Genomic DNA, 17,781 nt, shown 5'->3' with positions numbered 1-17,781 from the left:
ACTTGCTAGTGTACACTTTTGTTTAGTTTGGTTTGACAGTTCTCACCTGTTGACAGGCCCAAAATGTTGCACAAACGGGCAGAAAGTGTCGACTTGTCGGCAAGGCAAACTGTGTGCTCAGCCTTAAAGTGAGCCTTTGACTTTGGGCTGAGAGGGTCATTGTAGCTCGGACTGAATGTCGGGGGAAACGTGTGTTTGACCCTTTACTTGGAGTTTAGTCTGTTTATATAATTTATTGACAGGAAGTCCGCTTTCCATTAAGATTAATTAAATGTCTTTCCTGTTATTCAGCAACATTTCAGTCCCCATGAATTATTTTATTATATCTTATTTAAATGTGTTAAATATTTGTAACAGATAGCTTAAATCATAATTTAACTTTCTGAAACCTGAAGGTAATGAATAACTTGGTGAGAAATGCTCCACAAATCGCAACAAATGAGTAGATTTTTAGAAAGATATTTTTAAAAAGCTAGAAGAAAATGTCTTGGGGGAAAAAGCATATTTACAATTTTGGTATATGATTATTATAGTTTTTAAGCACTTTCTCTTTAGGTAATATCCTTCTTTTTACTATATTTCAGGTAATTTTCTTGTACATTTTACTATTTCTTCTTTGGTGGTTATTGCATTCTTCCCATGTTTTTTAAAGAAATGAAGCCAATTTGGGTCAGGTTTTAAAGGGTTAACATAAATACAGAATAATCCAAATAAAAAATACAACTTGAATACATGTTATGGATACATGAGCAAGAGGGTCATAGTTTAAGGTACAAAATTATGACAAAATCCATTATTCATATATTTAAATTGAAATAGCACCTGTTTGCCTTCTTTCTTCTACTCTGATCAAATGTTCCAATACCAATAGTTTATAAATGCGTCAAAACATTGATTAGCTTTAACAAACCCTCATAACTAAGTAAAGGGAAAAAATAACGTCTCCTGAAAATATTCAAGGCCTTTAAATGGAAACTTTAAACCTTTCGGTCTTTAGATTTAGATCGACATAGATCAGATTGAGAAATCATTAAACTGAGAATTGGTGTTGAAATAAATTTAATGCCAGCCAAAAGAGAAGTTTGCTGCACATTTCATAAGAGTTGTTTCAATAACACACAAGTGGAAAGCTCCGTAACACTTATTTACAGCCAGATTGATTTCAGCAAAACCTACTTAGCAGCTCTATATTTACAGGTCTACACATTGTAACTCTGAAGCAACTTTGTTCTGCGCTCTATTTTTGTAATCTGCCTTACAGTCAGTGTAACATCCAATTCATGAATAACCCCTGTAAAAAAACAAAGCAAGCAATGACACTATTAAGTACAAAAAAATAAACATTGTCTGTTGTTCAAAAGCTCAAATATTCTTATCTTTGGGTAGCAGTAAAAAGGCAGTGAAAATGACAAGTAACAAAACATGAAATTTATCAGGGACTATTTAATACGTCCATGTCTTATTCTAGCATTTAAAAAGGAAAAAGCACACTAATAAAGCGAGTTGCAATTGAAATACTCTCCACTGCATTCTACTGAGGATAAATTAGAATTGCACCCTAATTTGCAATATGATCAGTCATTATACAAAAAAATGCCCCGACTCTCCAAAAGATGCATAGTTTCACATGGTGGTCCCCTCACTGTGCATGTCTTCAAGAAGAAAAAAGTTCCTTCATTTTTGTACAACAACTTAAGGCTTTCTGCGCCTGGAAGAAAGAAAACAAAGGAGCACAAACTTTAATGGGCGTCATTTTAAACCCAAGGCGACAGCTTGAATCTTGTCATTTATGTGACATGGCAAACATTACACACACAAACACACACAAGGTTTAATTTGCTTACTTTTGATACCCAAAGCCAGAGCTCGTGCCTGCCACTGGAGCCTGATGGGAAGAAAAGGTAGACACATAAATTAGAGGTAACTGCACATGCATCAAATTATCCACTTCCTACTAAATTAACCATTTTCTCTGAGAAATAACCAGCTAAAGGCCCAATTTAAAAAACATGTAATTATAAATATGGTAATTTTACACTAAAATGACCACAAAGCATGAGCATAGTGTAATTAACAGTCATTTTATTTATTTATTTGTTTTTTTTTTTTTTTTAGTTTAATCATTGAGAGCTTACCCTGTTTTCTATGTCCTCCATCTGAGCTGGTCCTTCTCCAGACCCTGATCTCCTCTTACGACTGAAACGAAAAGGGTTTTTTTGTCAGTTATCTTGACAAAACATATATATATATATAAAAAAAAAGATTCACATAACTTTAACTTATGACATAAGATTAATCTAAGACTTCAGAATCTCTGCAGGATTTAACATGAACCTAATATCATTCTACTTGTTCAGTTTCACCAACATTTAATTCAGTTTTAACCTAATTTCTGTATTTTTTTAAACAAGGTTGGTTTGATAACCAAGATACCTAAACTACATATTTTTGCTAGTGTCCCAGTCTATTCCTCTCCCCCTGTGCACAATAAAAACTGTGTAGCGCAGTTTTAACATATATATTAAAATGTTTTAATTGATCCTTCCCTCATGTTCTCATCCAGAAAAAAAGTTACATTTTAATGTGTTTGAAAGTTCTTGCTGCAAAGACAAAAAGTATGCAGCACCTAAATAATTTTATACTCAAATTCATTCACAAAAATGCACTTGCGGTGTGAGAATATGCGAAAACTGCCTATTGTATGTATCTCATGGTCAGTTATTATATTCATAATTTTTGCACACGTCACACAGCTGCTCCGTTCACGTTAGCGCGTGTAACAAACAGATTGTATTGGAGGACATCCCATGTCAACAGCTGACTCGAAATCTTCAATCAGCCCCCCTTCAAAATATCAAAAGTATCCCTTTATATGTCAAGTTGCACTCCACATGGAAATATCTCAACCTGTAGCAGTAAATACTGTACCTTGATGCTGCTGCGCACTCTTGTTTTAGTGTCTCGATGTCTGTAAACTGCACCGCCTGTCCTCCACCTCTGGTCTTAAACACGTTGCCCTGAGAAAGTTTTTTTAAAAAAAAAAAACAACACACAAATGTCCGAAAGTAAAAAAAACAGTAAGAAACACACATTACTCACAATTGACAGCAAAAAAACACAAATCAGTGTCCCAGTGATACATAAAACAGGACCCCAACGTGAAATCAAACAGAATTTGATAAAGTCATGCAAAGCATTGAATAATCAGAAGTCTTAAATTAAGCAGATTTTTACCTTGATCAATTTGGTCTCGATCTCCCCGTCGGAGGCAAGCTCTTGATGTCTAAGCACATACTTTTGACATTTCGACAGAGCTTTCTCGTTCGGGGTCGACACCTTGATTGCATTGGGTATGATTGGCTGCATGACAGTGTCTAGGTCCAAATTAGAAGCAGGTTTGTGGTCTACCCATTTCTCCCCACCCGCAGAGTGTGAGCGCCTGTGCGTTGGATGAACCGGAGGGGCCGTCTGGTGATCCCAGTGTGAGAGAGACAAACCAGGTTATTCAGGTGTGACACCAGCAGGAATCACAGAAAGTTTATTGGGTTAGTAGTGCTGGTGGATCACTATGAGGATGTTAACTCGTGTTGAAAATAAATGTGCTACTGGAAGTCTAAGGGGCATGTCCCACTAGAAATGCTGAATTTTTTTTTAATATTCATTTGTTCATTTCAGGTTTTTCCAAATGTAGCTCTCCATATCCCAAACAAACAATGTTCTGGCCTTCCAGTAATACACATTTTCCAAAAGTAACTGAAAACACACTGCTCTGAAAACAGCCAGCCCAGAAGAGTGAATAACATGCAAAGCAGCACAAGAGTGATGTGAAAATGTGTTATGATGACATACAAACGACAGCTGCAACAATATACCGATATAAAGGTATATCGTGGTATGAAAGCTGACTGTTATCATACCGTCTGTATTTACTGTTTATGGTATTTAAAAAATGCAACCAGATGGAGAATCTCACCTGTGTCAAACTTTTCAAACATACTCGCACTAAAAAATAAGTTCAATTATAATAAACAGTTTGTTTAAACCAAAAAACAAACTTCTTTTTATTTTTCATTCCTTTAGGGGTCACTGTAACTGAAAATATTAAGAACTGTTTATTACGGCATACCTCGATGCCATGATGTTTTCTGAGATGGTTATTGTACCATAAAAATCTCATAACGTCGCAGCCGCAATGCAACACAATGCAGATGTGGTTCGCAGGTTAAAGACGTATTCAAAAGCAGAGGTGACTGATAAATGGTTTAGCAAATAAGTCAAGAGGGCGTAAGATCGAAACAAACTTGTTACATAAGGTAGCGCTTGAGCTCTTTACCAGAGACAGTTGGCGATGGATTTGGTTATAGTGCACAGTAAATATGCTTCGTTCTTTCAACGTCAGAGTGTGATGTTAACGTGCTAACTGGCTAACAAGCATCTTCAATTCATCCTGTCGGTCTTCTGGTTTCCCTTTTTGAATGACAAATACAGACTACCGCCCTCTGTTGGTGCGTGCCGTTATTTCCTGTCACACAGGCGCAGGACATACATCTAGTTTGGTCATTGGCTGTCGTCTTTGCGGTGTGTTTAATTGTGATAGTCGGCCTTTGTTGCCACTAGTTCTCTGAGGTCGGTTTGGTGTGTCTGGGCCCTTAGACCTGGTCTGAACACACTGAGCAGGTCGATAAGGAACTCCACCATTACTTGGTGTTACTTGGTGTGTTTTCATACTGATTGTTTCATTTCCCTTCATTAATCAGTCTTTTTCTGAACTGCTTGAACAAAATCAGTGACATTAACAGCGAATTGGAAATCTGTAACGATGACAAGAAAAACTGGATTTTTACAGAAAAAAGCAAATCACGAGTCTGGTCCAGACCTTGATAAAAAAAAAAAACAAATAAAGGAGCTGAATATTTTGTGAAGAATCTAAGTATCTCTGTATGGAAATGCAGATTTGAATTTGTCACTTTGGTCCTCACGTGTAGTCAATCCATATCTAACTCTGGTACTTCTAAATGTTGTAATTCATCTATACACTCACGTATGCGGGCATTCAGAAACCAGCAACATGTCTTTCAAACCCATAAAGGCATGAAAATGAGCACTAAATGGAACTAGCTGGCCAGATTATTTGTTACAGCAACTGATCAAAGTGGGACACTCAAGATGTTTATGCAAGCTGAGTACGTCAAGTGCCACATTAAATCACTCCAGAAACATGCTGTTTGCATTAGTCTTTTAAAATGTGCAATATTGCTGCTGCTGCTAAATGACAGCATTTGCTTTGATAAACAGCTATTTGTGTGTGTTTCAGTCCAATTTTGTCATTTCAAGTGGTCTACTGAAATGCATGACGATATAGTGCAAGGAAAAAAGCAGTTCTCGAGAGCAGTTGGCAACAGGAAGTACTACAAATACTACATACATGACATAACTATTCATAAGGCTTAAGATGCCAGTCAAGAGGATTTATAAGCATGACAGATCAGTCTGCATCTGGATGAGAGAAACACCAGCCTACACAGATGCAGCGCTTCTACTTGATGCAAACAAGCAAAGACTACTGATGACATTACGGGTGCAGATCTACACTGAGGCTTACAGAGAAAAACTAAATACATCCTTAAGGGTATCTAGGCTCTAACACACACAAACACACACACTAACCCTTGTGCCTGCCTCTAGGTCTAGCCCATTGACAAGAGTCGTAGCAGGGACCTCAGAGTCTGCGACCCAGCGCTGGCCTCTCCTGCGGCCCACACTGCTGGTGCTGAGGCATGACGCAGGAGTCCGGCTCCTGCTGTGAGGGGTCCTAGCTTGGCTGCTTGTGTCTACAGGAAATCTGTGCTCCCAGTCAGAGATACAGGAGGCTACAGAGGGAAAGGCTGAGGTGGAGGAGGAGCTGGAGGAGGTGGTGGAAGAGGGATAAGCGTCCTTAACTGCCCTAACATTGGCTCGAGTTTGGTGGGAAGGAGTTTGGCTGAAGTCCTGGAAAGTGATGAGGGAACGGGGCCAAGCATTGTGGATGTTAGGGACGCCAGATGAACACAAATACAACAACAGCGTGACACAGAAAAGAGGATGCTGTGTACGGTAAGCAAATAAATTGTCATGTTGAGGATTATCATAATTAGCAGCATGCAAAATTTCCACGTTAAATAAAGTTTCATGAGAGTGATGAAGTGCACACTGAAGGAACAGGCGGTATTAGAGGAAATAACTTACAGGAAGTGGTGATGGCGAGGCAGACCTCTTCTGGCCAAAGTTGCGATCTCTCTCCCGTGACGGTCTCTCAGGTTTCTCTGGACGCTCAGTTGTAAATGCAATGCTGCCGCCACCGCTGCTGCTGCTCTCTGTCACTATGGCCTTGAGCTGCTTCAACTTCTCATCCTTCACCCACAACTTGTTCTGCATCTCCAGCTGTTTGGCGTTCACTCTCCTCTCCTGTTAGAAAACACCAGCAGGAACCAACCTGAAGAACATCACTCAATTCATACATTCTCTAGAATTATTATCATTATTGTTATTTCATTTCTATATGAATGGAAAACCCAATTTTACTACAACTAAACTGCAGAGTTTTTGCACTCCAGACAGTATGAGAATTCTACATGATGAAGTTTGGAGGAGCGAAAAAAATGTGATAGACGATATCTGACATTTTGTTCTTTCAGAACAAAGCTTTCTGTTTTACATTTTGTGGTACAGTATTAAAAAGAATGCAACAATTTTTATTGAAGTATATTGGTCAATAAATTAAAACAACAATAAAATAAACTTGTCAATTTACAAAAATATATTCATTTTAATCTCACGTTTGCACTTTGTTATCTGCATTGAACACAACAAACAAATGATCAGTTGTCATTATCTGCCCTGAAATGTCACATTGGTGCATCTCTGTTCACCCCAAAAGCAAAAATACACATTTTACCTCTTACCTGTAGTGCTATTTTTACAGTCTAGACTGATTTGGTGTGAGTTGCCGAGTGTTGGCGATATTGGCTGTAGAGATGTCTGCCCTCTCTTGAATATAATGGAACTGGATGGCACTCGGCTTGTGGTGCTTACAGCGCCAAAAAACTTCTTTTTAAATACTCAACTTCCAAAAATCATGACCCAATTACTTAAGATAATCTACAGAACTTCTTGTGAGCAATTTCACAATGGAAAATGCAGGAGGAAGCAGAAAGAAGAAATATACAAAACCCCAAAATAGTACAGCTTCTGTAATATATTCCACTTACACACTCCTTTTCCCACTTGAGTTTGGTGTCTGTCATCATGCCCTGCATGCGCTGCTCCATGCGCCTCCTCTCTGACAGCTCTCTGTGCAGACGCTGCTCCCGGGTCTCCAGCTCATGCTGAAGTGAGCGTTTGTCGTGCTCATACATGTCTGTTGTCTTCTGCAGGATATCGATCTGAAGAGGGGGACCAGGAGAGTGAGAAAGCAGTCAAGACATTAAATAAAAGAACCTTTCTCTTGGTGGATTCTCATATTATTACATTTATATCCGATTATAATACTGTAAACCAAATATAGAAAGGAGCAGAGTAAGACAGCTTTCTGGTTGAAGGAGTCACCTTGTATTCCAGCGTTTTGGATTTTTTCTCTAGTCGTTCTAACTCCGCTCTCTGGCCGAGGATGACTTTGTCTTTCTCGCTCAGTCTGCTTCGTTGATCGTGGAGGAACGTCTCCTTTGCATTGAGCTGACTGTCAAACTGCTGCAGCATGGACTTCAGTGAATTGGCTGTGGGAGAACACATTCATGTAAGCTGATCATTCAGCTTTAACGGTTTCTAAATTTTATTTCAAAAGTAACAATAGCGCTCTTTAAAAAATTAAAACACTCCTGCCCACAAAATCCTGTTATCCTAGTTCAGTGACTAACCTCGAGCAGGGGCTCACCTACAACTCCGAATGAGCCAGAGCAGCCTTCCCACAGCTTAAGTTTAAGTAGATTTAAGACTTTTTAATGCCACTTGGCATGAAGTTGAAGACCAATTTTCTAATAACCAAAATTGAAGAACCATTTTATTTTACCCAAATGTTAATTGTAACATAAAACATTTTGTCCAGTAAAAAAGTTAATAATCCACCTCAAATGTTGGAAAACAGCCCTTTTTAGAGTGGAACACAGAGGAAAATGAACATATTATAGTATCATAAAGATATCTATTTGGTTTGCCAAAAAAGTGGAAAATATTGGGCCTGTCTTCTGGACGATTTTGTGTTTCTTAACCTGCATTCAGATTCTACCACTTGGATTCCCATCATTACAAGTTTAAGAAAAGGAATTTGTTAAATTATTTAAGAAAAAAATAGATGCTACAAAATATTTTCAGATTTCACATCAGAAAAAAGATTCATGAAATCCTACTTTCCATGTCCGAGCATTTTTAAGACCTTTGAAAGATTAATTTAAGTCAATTTAATACCTATTAAAGCCTTATTTTTAGATTAATGAGTTTTATTGCTGAACTCAAAAAAATCGTTCGGTCATTTCTGTCTAAAATGATCCATGTAGCTGGTTCTCTATAAATCAGATAATTTTTGATGGTGTGCAAAAATGGCCCGAACCAGTTTTGTTGAACTGCTCTGTCATCATCTGACGGACACGATGCCTCCTCTCCAGCACCTCAATGAGGCGGGGCAGCGTCTGATCATCAGCCGGGTCCACCAGCTCACAGCGAGGCATCGCAGGAAGGCTTTCCATGAGCTGACTCAGCAGAGCTGGATCATCCGCTGTGTGAATAAGGACAAGTCGTGGAAAAGTAAATAAAACGGTTTCATTTCTGAAATGCAGGAACAGACATCAGACTTGGGTTTGATGCTTTTCAAGACCTTTTCAAGATTTAGAAGAAGATTTTTTTAAACAACATTAAGACAGATTTTTTGACAAATCCTCTTTTTCACGTTCAAGTATTGATGGTTAAGTATAAAGGTAGGCAGAATATGTACGTGGTCCTGCGCAGGGGTAGATTTTATATAGAATAGTGGTGACTGGAGTGAGTTAGATTAATCAAGTTATTTTCCACAGATAAAGTGCAGGTATAAGTAAAAGGACAATATTAGGGTTCAGAGGTAGGTTTAAAGATTTGTTACATCATGACAAAAATAAATTAAAAGATTAATAAATGAAATTTGAGAGAATGTTTACGGCAATCAGCACTTCACTTGAGCCTTTTTAACCCTTTGAAGCCTGAAGAATTGTTTTAATTTCTTTAAAAAACATAGAGGGGAGGCAACAGGCTACTTAACAAGACATGACCCCAGAATAAGCAGAACTATTTGTAAAAAGTTACAAGAAAACTAAATAAATATAAAGCAAAAAAAAAAAAAAAGAGTCAAAAACAAACAGGTCAATTATCTAGAAAAGTGCTGAAAATTATATAAAAAATATGTATGTTTATTTTATGTATTTTATGATGTTTTTCCCGCGACATAATTTCAAATATTCAATTATTATTATTATCATAAATATAGTTTTCTGAACATTTTTCCCTATTTTTTGATCATTTTCTTATAGTCCTTCTGTCTTTTTTAAACAGATTTTTAAGTTAAGTTTCATGCATTTGTGGGTCATTTCTTGCTAGATTATTCATTGCCTTTTTTCCTTAGGTTTTCAAAGAAATTAAACCAATTTTCTCAGTTTTGAAAGGGTCACACAGCTTGTAAAAGATGCCTAAAAGAAAACTGGTGTCGATTCAGGTTTCAAACAGTTAATCCTCTTAACAAATTTAAGGGCGATTTACCGGCATTACTGGGACCTCCTCGCTCTTCCAGGCGACGTGACAGCTCATCTTTGAAGGCGCGGTTTCTGTGTCTGCGTCCTGCTGCGAGGCCACAGATTGGTCGGTCAACTGGCCGTGCCACCTCGACCTCCTGGGTCATCTCTGCAAAGCGCATCACCAGCTGCAGCACACACAACAGAAGACCATTAGAAATACACTCCCTTATTTCAAGAAAATTATCTGAAAATTAACAAAAATACCAAGTAGTTTGTAGTTTAATTGTAGATTGATGGCAAACCAGCCAGCAGTTGAGATGATAGTTCAGACATTTACATGGACAACATGATAATATTCGGGGAAAACACGTGAAATAAAATAGACAAGATTTTACCTTAACACCATTCTGCAACACAATCTCTTACCGTCGTCTCGTCATAATCATCAGCCTTTGGGTTGACGCACACAATCATCCTCACTTTTCCTTCTCCATCAAAGTAGTTTTTAAACAGATGTGTAACTTTAGAGTCCCTGTAAGGCACCATCTGGAAGCAAATAAAGGCTCTGTGAAACTGCACTAAATGGATAATTACCAACAATAACAACAAAGATGAATAATATTACTCTGCATAGAAATTAAATTACAGCTCAATAAAACGATGATACAACGGTGAACAGATGACAAAATACCAACCTTATTGGTTCCACACATCTGGTTTTCACGCAGGACTTCCATACAAGTGCGCAGTGTCATCAAGGACTGGTTAATATTACCTGTAATCAAAGACATTGCTGAAGACGTTCAGTGCACAAACATTAAGACTAAATACACCGAAATGACCTCACAACGTCTGCAGGTCCAAACACACTCCTCTGTGTGACTTCAGACAGAGGCCCACAGTAAGCTGACCTGCTTCACGGAGACGGTTTCCCTCCGCTCTGGTTCTGCTGGTGCGCTCACTGCCCGCCAGGTCAACCAGACACAGCTGACTCACATTCACCTGGTTTTTGTCCTGAAATTCAATAACGAGCTGTTAGCATCAACCAAACATCAGCTGGAATCCTTTGTGACACAAAATGTGAGTGTGTTTGTCTTGTTCTCTGTCACAGCCTGATATCTTAAATTGAATTTCAGAAAAGATGCTAAAAAAATAAGAATAAAAATCAATATGTAACTTTGGAACTGAACTTCACCTGCAGAATATGGTCCCCATCAGCATCCAGAGGAGCCTGGGCCAACTTTACTGTGAACACGCTGTGGGAGCGACTGGATTCACGGTTAAGTTCAGTGTTGGCTATCCTCCTTTTCTTTTGTCCTGGAGACACAGCAGAAAATCATAAATACAAAGTGTGACATTAACATCTTCACTAACAGCACATTAAGATTTGTTTCTTCTCTGTGCTCCTTTTTACTCGTTGAATGTGTATTAGAGTCGTTTTGAGTGTAAATCAAGTTTTAGATGATACTCGGGGTTGACACTCACCCTTCCAAAAGACTTCAAAAGCCTCCTCTGTAGATTTGACTTCAACTTCTGTGCAGCCGGCCACGTACATGTTGTGATTCTGATCTTCACGGAGAATCTTAGATTGAGGCGGTCTGAAAAGTTAATGAAAAGAATCAATGTAAATGTTGCTAAGACGATGATGTACGTCTTAAGTGGGACAAGCAGCAAAGACTAAAATGATGTTAGTGTCAAAGTTAAAATAACACACAATCTAAGTGGAGACACACAGACATATTCATGGGTACAGACACATGCACAAAAAGCTTGAGCCATTCAGGGAGGTTTATGGGTTTCCACAGTAACAGCAGGGAGCCAATCCTTCAAGCCACCAAACTGACACACAGCTAGAAAGCTTCACCTACGCTATGGGCAGGGATCTGGATTAATGGGATGGAAATGCACTTATGACCTACACGACAGCAGCTACAGCCAAGTTACTGCTACGAATAAACAGAGTATCGTGTCATGTGCTTTCACTGCCAACGTACATGAACTCATTGTTCCGTACAGGCGTGCCTCCAGCGAGCCACCTACCAAAAACAGGATTTTTAAAAATGCATCTTGTCAAAACAAAATAAGTGTCTCAATGAACTTATTCATCACATACAAGGGACACAGTGAAAATGGCTGTGATGCAGACTTGCGTCGTTGAACAACTACAAGAAAAACATTGGTCGGCACATTAGTTGCATGTGGCGTGTAACTACATGGGTGCAGTTGGAGTGACTCAATATTTGATGACACAGAGCCATCTCATACATACAATTCAACAAAAACAATCTAGATACAAATACGCTTTGCACAAACCATTCTTTAACATGACATTGTGTTTGAAAAAGCAAATGCAGATTTGAAATGCGGTCTTACTTTGGTCTGATTGGGTCAAACGGAGCATCTTCGAGGAGATCATAGATGTAGTTGTTGTAGATTTCGATGTAGGACACAAAAACACTGTAACAACAGTCTTCATCCACATTCTCAGATTTACACGCCTCTTCTGAGCTGATCATATCTGCAAACTCTGGGTCAGCAACCCTCTGCCTGAAAACAGAGAAAAGCAACATCATTAGCAGAAGAACAAGTACTTTAAATTAAGTTCTCTTTAATTTCATCAGTACTTGTCACACCATGAACAGCAGAGAAAGTAAAAAGTGAAGTGAGGTTACTTATAGTTACCTGGCAGACGGCGTTTTGGGCACAGACTGCTGACTGTCTCGCTTCTGTCTCTCCAGGAGAGCATCAACTTGACCCTGGATCTCCATGCCATTTTTATCATCTGTTTTAAACACCTGATGCAGATTTAAGACATATCACGTAAATGTCATATAAAACGGCTATTATAGTTAATGAAAACTTAAGTGAAAACTAAAACTGTGTGTGAAAAAAAACATTTAAGGTAACTGAAATATAAAATTAAAACTAGACTTCTGAAACTATTGATTTGATTGATTTTAAACAATAAAAACTAAACTGAAACAAGCAAACCCACTCTGGAAACTAAACTGGACTGACAACAAAAATGATCAAAAATAAAAAGTAATGAAAAATACAAAAATAAGACCAACTATGCAGAATATGAATGAAAAAAAAAAGTCTTACAAATCTCTTGGCCTGAAAGGGGCCAATGCTGTTGAAGAGCATGTCCAGAGAGCGGGGCAGGAGTCCACCTTCCCCAGGCGAGCCGGTCATGGTGAAGGTCTTACCACTTCCAGTAACACCGTACGTAAACAGCAGACCTAAAAACACAAAGTATCACAATTTCATAAACTCTTTTCATATCACTGGGGTGGATGGTGTTGGTGATATATATTATGTTGGTCAGATGATAAACTTGTTGTGTGATTATAAGTTAAGTAACAGCCAATTAGACTTCAGTAATTAATCATTTATCAAAATTGTTTTCAACTGATTTTGTCTGTTTATCCACGAATCCTTTCAGCACTGGTGAGGATACATGGTCAGTTTATGGGATTGTGCCCAGTGCACATCATTCATGAAATGTCTCAAAAAAACCTGAACTTACCATTCTTACAATGAATCAGGTCCTCTATCAGAGGCTTGGCAACATCCTCAAACAGCTCCATTTGAGTGGTATTTATACCAAACACTTTTTTGAAGGAGTACTGTGTCTAAAAGACAAACAGAAACCAAACATACAGAACATTTAAATCAACATGTAATAAACCGGTTAGTGTCCAAGAAAGTTTCCTGAATCTACTGAATACAACTATGACAAAAAACACTTTTATGGATTTTCTTTGCTAAATGAAAACAAATATAAAACCAAATCATTAACTTCTTATACAGTCGATGGTAAAACCCTTGGGGTCATTTGACAATGTGTAACTAAGTACAAATTAGATATTTGTCAAGTTAAATTGGAACGTATCACTGATGGCATCTTTTTTATCACTTTATCTGTTAATATAGATAATATCTCTTAACTGCGATAACAGGACAGACAAAAAGCATGTAGTATGTGGTCAGTTTGTTTTACACACTCAGGTGACTTGACAAGCAGAGAGGGCCGCAACACACTTACCTCTTTGTATTCCCCATTGCGGTTGGCTTTAAGGCCATCAGGAGCATGAAGCTGAATCGTGGTGCTGCTGATCATCTCAATGCAACATTCCTCATCTTCTGCTCCAAGTGGACGTATACGGCAGTATACCTGAGAAGATACATTAATGGATGATATATGTATATATCAATAGATGAATAGATGAGGCTTTACGGGATGGAGCCATCAACTAGAACTACATTCAGAAAAACCTAATTTCAACACATTATCTTGAAGATCACAAGCTATGATGTCCGTCATAAAATCTTAGAAGATTAAAGCAAACGTTTCCTGACGCAAACTCACAAGTTTGGCATTTTGTGTTGTAAGAATCACTAGATTAGTACAATGCAAATTCTGATTTTAGGTGGATTTTCTATTAATTTCTATTGAGGGCATATTTGAGGAAACAAGCTGCCTTATGACTGCGGTATGATATTGTTTCAGTTTCAGGAATAACAAGGTGAACAGTGTTTACTTACTCCCACGGGGTCTTTATCTATGTTGGATGCCTTTTTGGGGCCAGGCCTCCGAGGAGTCTTCCCTTTACTGCAAGTGATAAAAGAGTTAGAGAATCAATGTCAAACACAGAAAATAATGTATGCTATATTCAGTATATTACACACATAACTAATTAAAAATCCAGATAACACCTCCAAGTAGCTAACACTACATGGCCAAAAGTTTGTAGACACCTGAACAGTACCTGGGGCTCACACTCTAAGGTTCAGTTCATCCCCAAACTCAGAAAAATATACATTTTTTTATGGCTTAGGCTATGGCTTAGTCTCACCAATCATTTTCGAATTCACAATGAAAATTCAGACCTAGATACTTTTGTGTGTGATTAGAATGTAAATATGGTGCCAGAGTGCATCAAAAAAGCATCACAACAGAGCTCGTTTGTAAAAACAAAAAAAACAAAACAAAACAAAAAAAAAAGTACCATGGGGGATCCCCTAGGCCTCTGCTGAGGGGCCCCCATATGTCCTAAAATCTGAGAAATGGCCATGAATGTAGTGTAGTAGGCTGCATCGACTGGTATTGCCTCTCGGCAAAAATGAGTGAGGACAGCAAACACACAAAAGGTTAAAAACAGGAAATTCATTTATAATGTCTACTGATATATACTATTAATGTTTATTTATTAACTGGCCCCTGACCTCTTGTCATATTGCAAAGGTGGCCCCAAAAGCAAGTTTGCCAAGGTCAAACCTTGAACCTACACCTAAACTTTATTTGTGTAACGTTACATGTATGTGGAGGTCAAGACCGTCTGCATACTTTAGCCATACACTGAAATACTAATATTCACTGTAATATATGCCTAATATTGAGGGTTCCTACAGCCAAAGGAAAGTAAGATTAAAGACTTGTTAGACCTTTTTAATGCCACTCAGAATGCCATTTAAGGCTAATTTTAGAGAATCCAAGACTGAAGAAAAATAAAACATGAACTGACATCAGTTAGTTTGGATTAGGGTCTATTTTGCTGAAATATTTACTGCAGCATAAAACATGACATTTGAAAAGTTAGATGATCTGCAAGAAAAGTTGAAAACAATGAATATATTCTTCCCTACTGAAAACAAAAAAATACATTGTTCAATTATTTTATTTGTTCTGATGTTGTAAATGTATATGAGTGTTGTTGGTTCCTCTATCAGGATCTGCGTGACATTAAATTTGGTAAATCATTTTTTGAAAAATGCTGTAAAACTCCAAATACAAGTCTTGTCCCAATTAGATGCCCAGTCTATTACTGGCCCCAGTTTTGCTACACATTTTGACAAATGAAGACCTGAAGACCATGCAGTTCATTTTTATAGAAGTTCTTTGGATGTATAAAACCAGTTTTTGGCTATCCATTGGAGCTTACTGAGCTGCTGAGATTACGCATTAAAAAATAACAGTTTAAACTTTTGTCAGTATGGACATGCTACACACACGGACAGCTTGGTAAGACTCTACAAAACAGGTCATTTTACTGAAACCATGAGCACCAAAGAAGAAGTAAAACCGACAGAGTAAACAATAGAGATGAAAAAAGGCTTAAATAAACAATTTCGTTTTACTTGCATCTTTGCTGAGCAACAGTTTTGTAATAAAGGAATTAAAAGCTTGTCCCATATAGACGCCTGTCCCAAATATAAACCTGTTGACTTCAGTGGTTGAAGCAAATAATAGCCTGGGCTAGTAATTAACGTTTTAGGGCACATATTGCCAATTAATTTGAATTTTTACTATGAAACATCAGAGAAAAAGTACCAATAATAATACCAATAAAGACCCTTTTTATAGATTAATGAACTGAATGCCTTTTAAGATTTTGTAAGGATCCTGTAATATACTCTGTCGCTTCATTTCTTTATCAGTGACGCTAACTAGCCAAATTAGCACAGGTGTCGCTTGTTGCTAACGGCATTTCACAGGTGATGGTAAACAAAAAAACATGAACTAAATACATGAGATCGACATATTTATTTAAATTACCATATTAATATTAAGATAACAGAAAGTCGACTACGTTTTTCACAGAGATACTACGTGAATACGTGACAGACTGGCTGTAGTGTCAGTTGAAAGGTGAGCTCATAAACTGACAGTCAGCTAGCGTCAACCGGCTAACAGCTATGCTAACGTTACGAAGCTAATGCTAACTCTACGGAACAAACGCTGCTAGGTTACGTTAGTTATCTCGTTCGTTTCGCTACCCATTTGTGTAGTTGTAGACTTTTAGCCGTTTCTTGAGTTAAACGTAAAAAGGTGGTTATACTCACTTTTGTCTGTGCATTGTTTGTGTTGTTTAACTCCCCTGAACACAGAGCGCCTCTTCACGATTTCAAAAATTCCCTCTGTGACACGGTTTTCCGATCGGCTCATATTTCAACCAATCACAGAGCAGACACGGCAGCCAGCAGCGGAAGTCCCGCCTCCAGCTAGTAGTAGAAGTAGTAATAATAATAGTAATAATAATGATAATAATCATAATAATAAGAGAAGAAGAAGGAGAATATTTTATTTATTTATTTTATTTATTTAAAAAAGCAACACACACACACACACACACACAAAGACAGCAAGATTAGACAATTAAAAAAGTCAAAGTAAAAATTACAGTAAAAATAAGAGATATAAAATAATAATTATAAGAATTACATTAATTAAAAGCTGGACTATTTTTCAGTTTTCAGTTGTCGTTTAAAAATTTTCACATTAGCTCACATTAATTTATTTGTACCCAGTATGTTAAGATTTTTGTTTTGTTTTATTTTATTTTAGTACCTTTTCTCCCTTTGTTTTTTTACATTACATTTCCATTCAAAGCTTACTCTTAAAAGCACTTTCTTTGCAATGACCTTTCAATCTTGTAAGATGTTTGCATTTGTTTTCTATATTACTGTTTGCTGTGGCAATTTTTTTTTGTACTTCCCTGTACTTATTATTTATGATTGCTGCCATACTTGCTCTGTACATTTTCAATAAAAACCCTTAAAATAAAAAAAAAAAGGATTAGAACAAGCTAAATTGCCTCTATATCAAATATTGTAATACAAATGTATTTTTAAACTTTTAGAACATGTAGACAATGTTTTAAAATTGTTAATTTCTGTAAGTGGCTCTCCTCATGATGTAAACAAAGACACTATTTTTCATCTGAAAATAAAAAATAAAAAAAATACTCATATATAGTATTCCTAGTACCCACTACTAAAAATGCTAGGATTGAGAGGCTACCCAGATATCTTAATTAGTATTAATTTCATTTATACATAAATATTATTTAGGAAAATTGATCAAGGTGTCACAGAGTATGACATTACAAGGATGTTATCCTATAATTATACTGTATTATTTTCAGCAAATTCTACTTAAAAGACACCCTACCTTTAGTCATTTTCTTATGTGGTTATTATTGTTTCAATGATTAAAAAATGAATTGAAACCATCTCTGATAATACAAAATAGACTTCTCTTGACTAT

The 17,781-nt window shown here is 37.2% G+C and overlaps 1 protein-coding gene across 4 annotated transcripts; it reads right to left on the bottom strand.

Annotated features, from left to right (window-relative positions):
* Positions 1-1,050: 1,050 nt before the first annotated feature.
* LOC121946792 (kinesin-like protein KIF23) lies at positions 1,051-16,645 on the bottom strand. Of its 4 annotated transcripts, XM_042491550.1 has the most exons (23): positions 16,578-16,645; positions 14,280-14,346; positions 13,780-13,908; positions 13,261-13,366; positions 12,837-12,973; positions 12,414-12,526; positions 12,105-12,278; positions 11,217-11,329; positions 10,927-11,048; positions 10,643-10,745; positions 10,427-10,506; positions 10,158-10,277; positions 9,757-9,916; positions 8,582-8,746; positions 7,585-7,751; positions 7,248-7,421; positions 6,226-6,444; positions 5,668-5,988; positions 3,235-3,468; positions 2,929-3,017; positions 2,136-2,196; positions 1,845-1,885; positions 1,051-1,708 (listed from the first exon to the last, which is right to left on the bottom strand). In XM_042491550.1, exons 1-23 carry the CDS (start codon positions 16,589-16,591, stop codon positions 1,693-1,695), a joined length of 2,925 nt encoding a protein of 974 aa, XP_042347484.1. In that variant the 5' UTR covers positions 16,592-16,645; the 3' UTR covers positions 1,051-1,692. The 4 variants fall into 4 exon arrangements, with proteins under 4 accessions (XP_042347484.1, XP_042347493.1, XP_042347501.1 ...); XM_042491559.1 differs by lacking the exon at positions 3,235-3,468; XM_042491567.1 differs by lacking the exon at positions 5,668-5,988.
* Positions 16,646-17,781: the final 1,136 nt, after the last annotated feature.

Source organism: Plectropomus leopardus, chromosome 1, assembly GCF_008729295.1.
Source record: "Plectropomus leopardus isolate mb chromosome 1, YSFRI_Pleo_2.0, whole genome shotgun sequence".
NCBI lineage: Eukaryota > Metazoa > Chordata > Actinopteri > Perciformes > Serranidae > Plectropomus > Plectropomus leopardus.
This window is presented reverse-complemented; position numbering and strand designations above follow the sequence as displayed.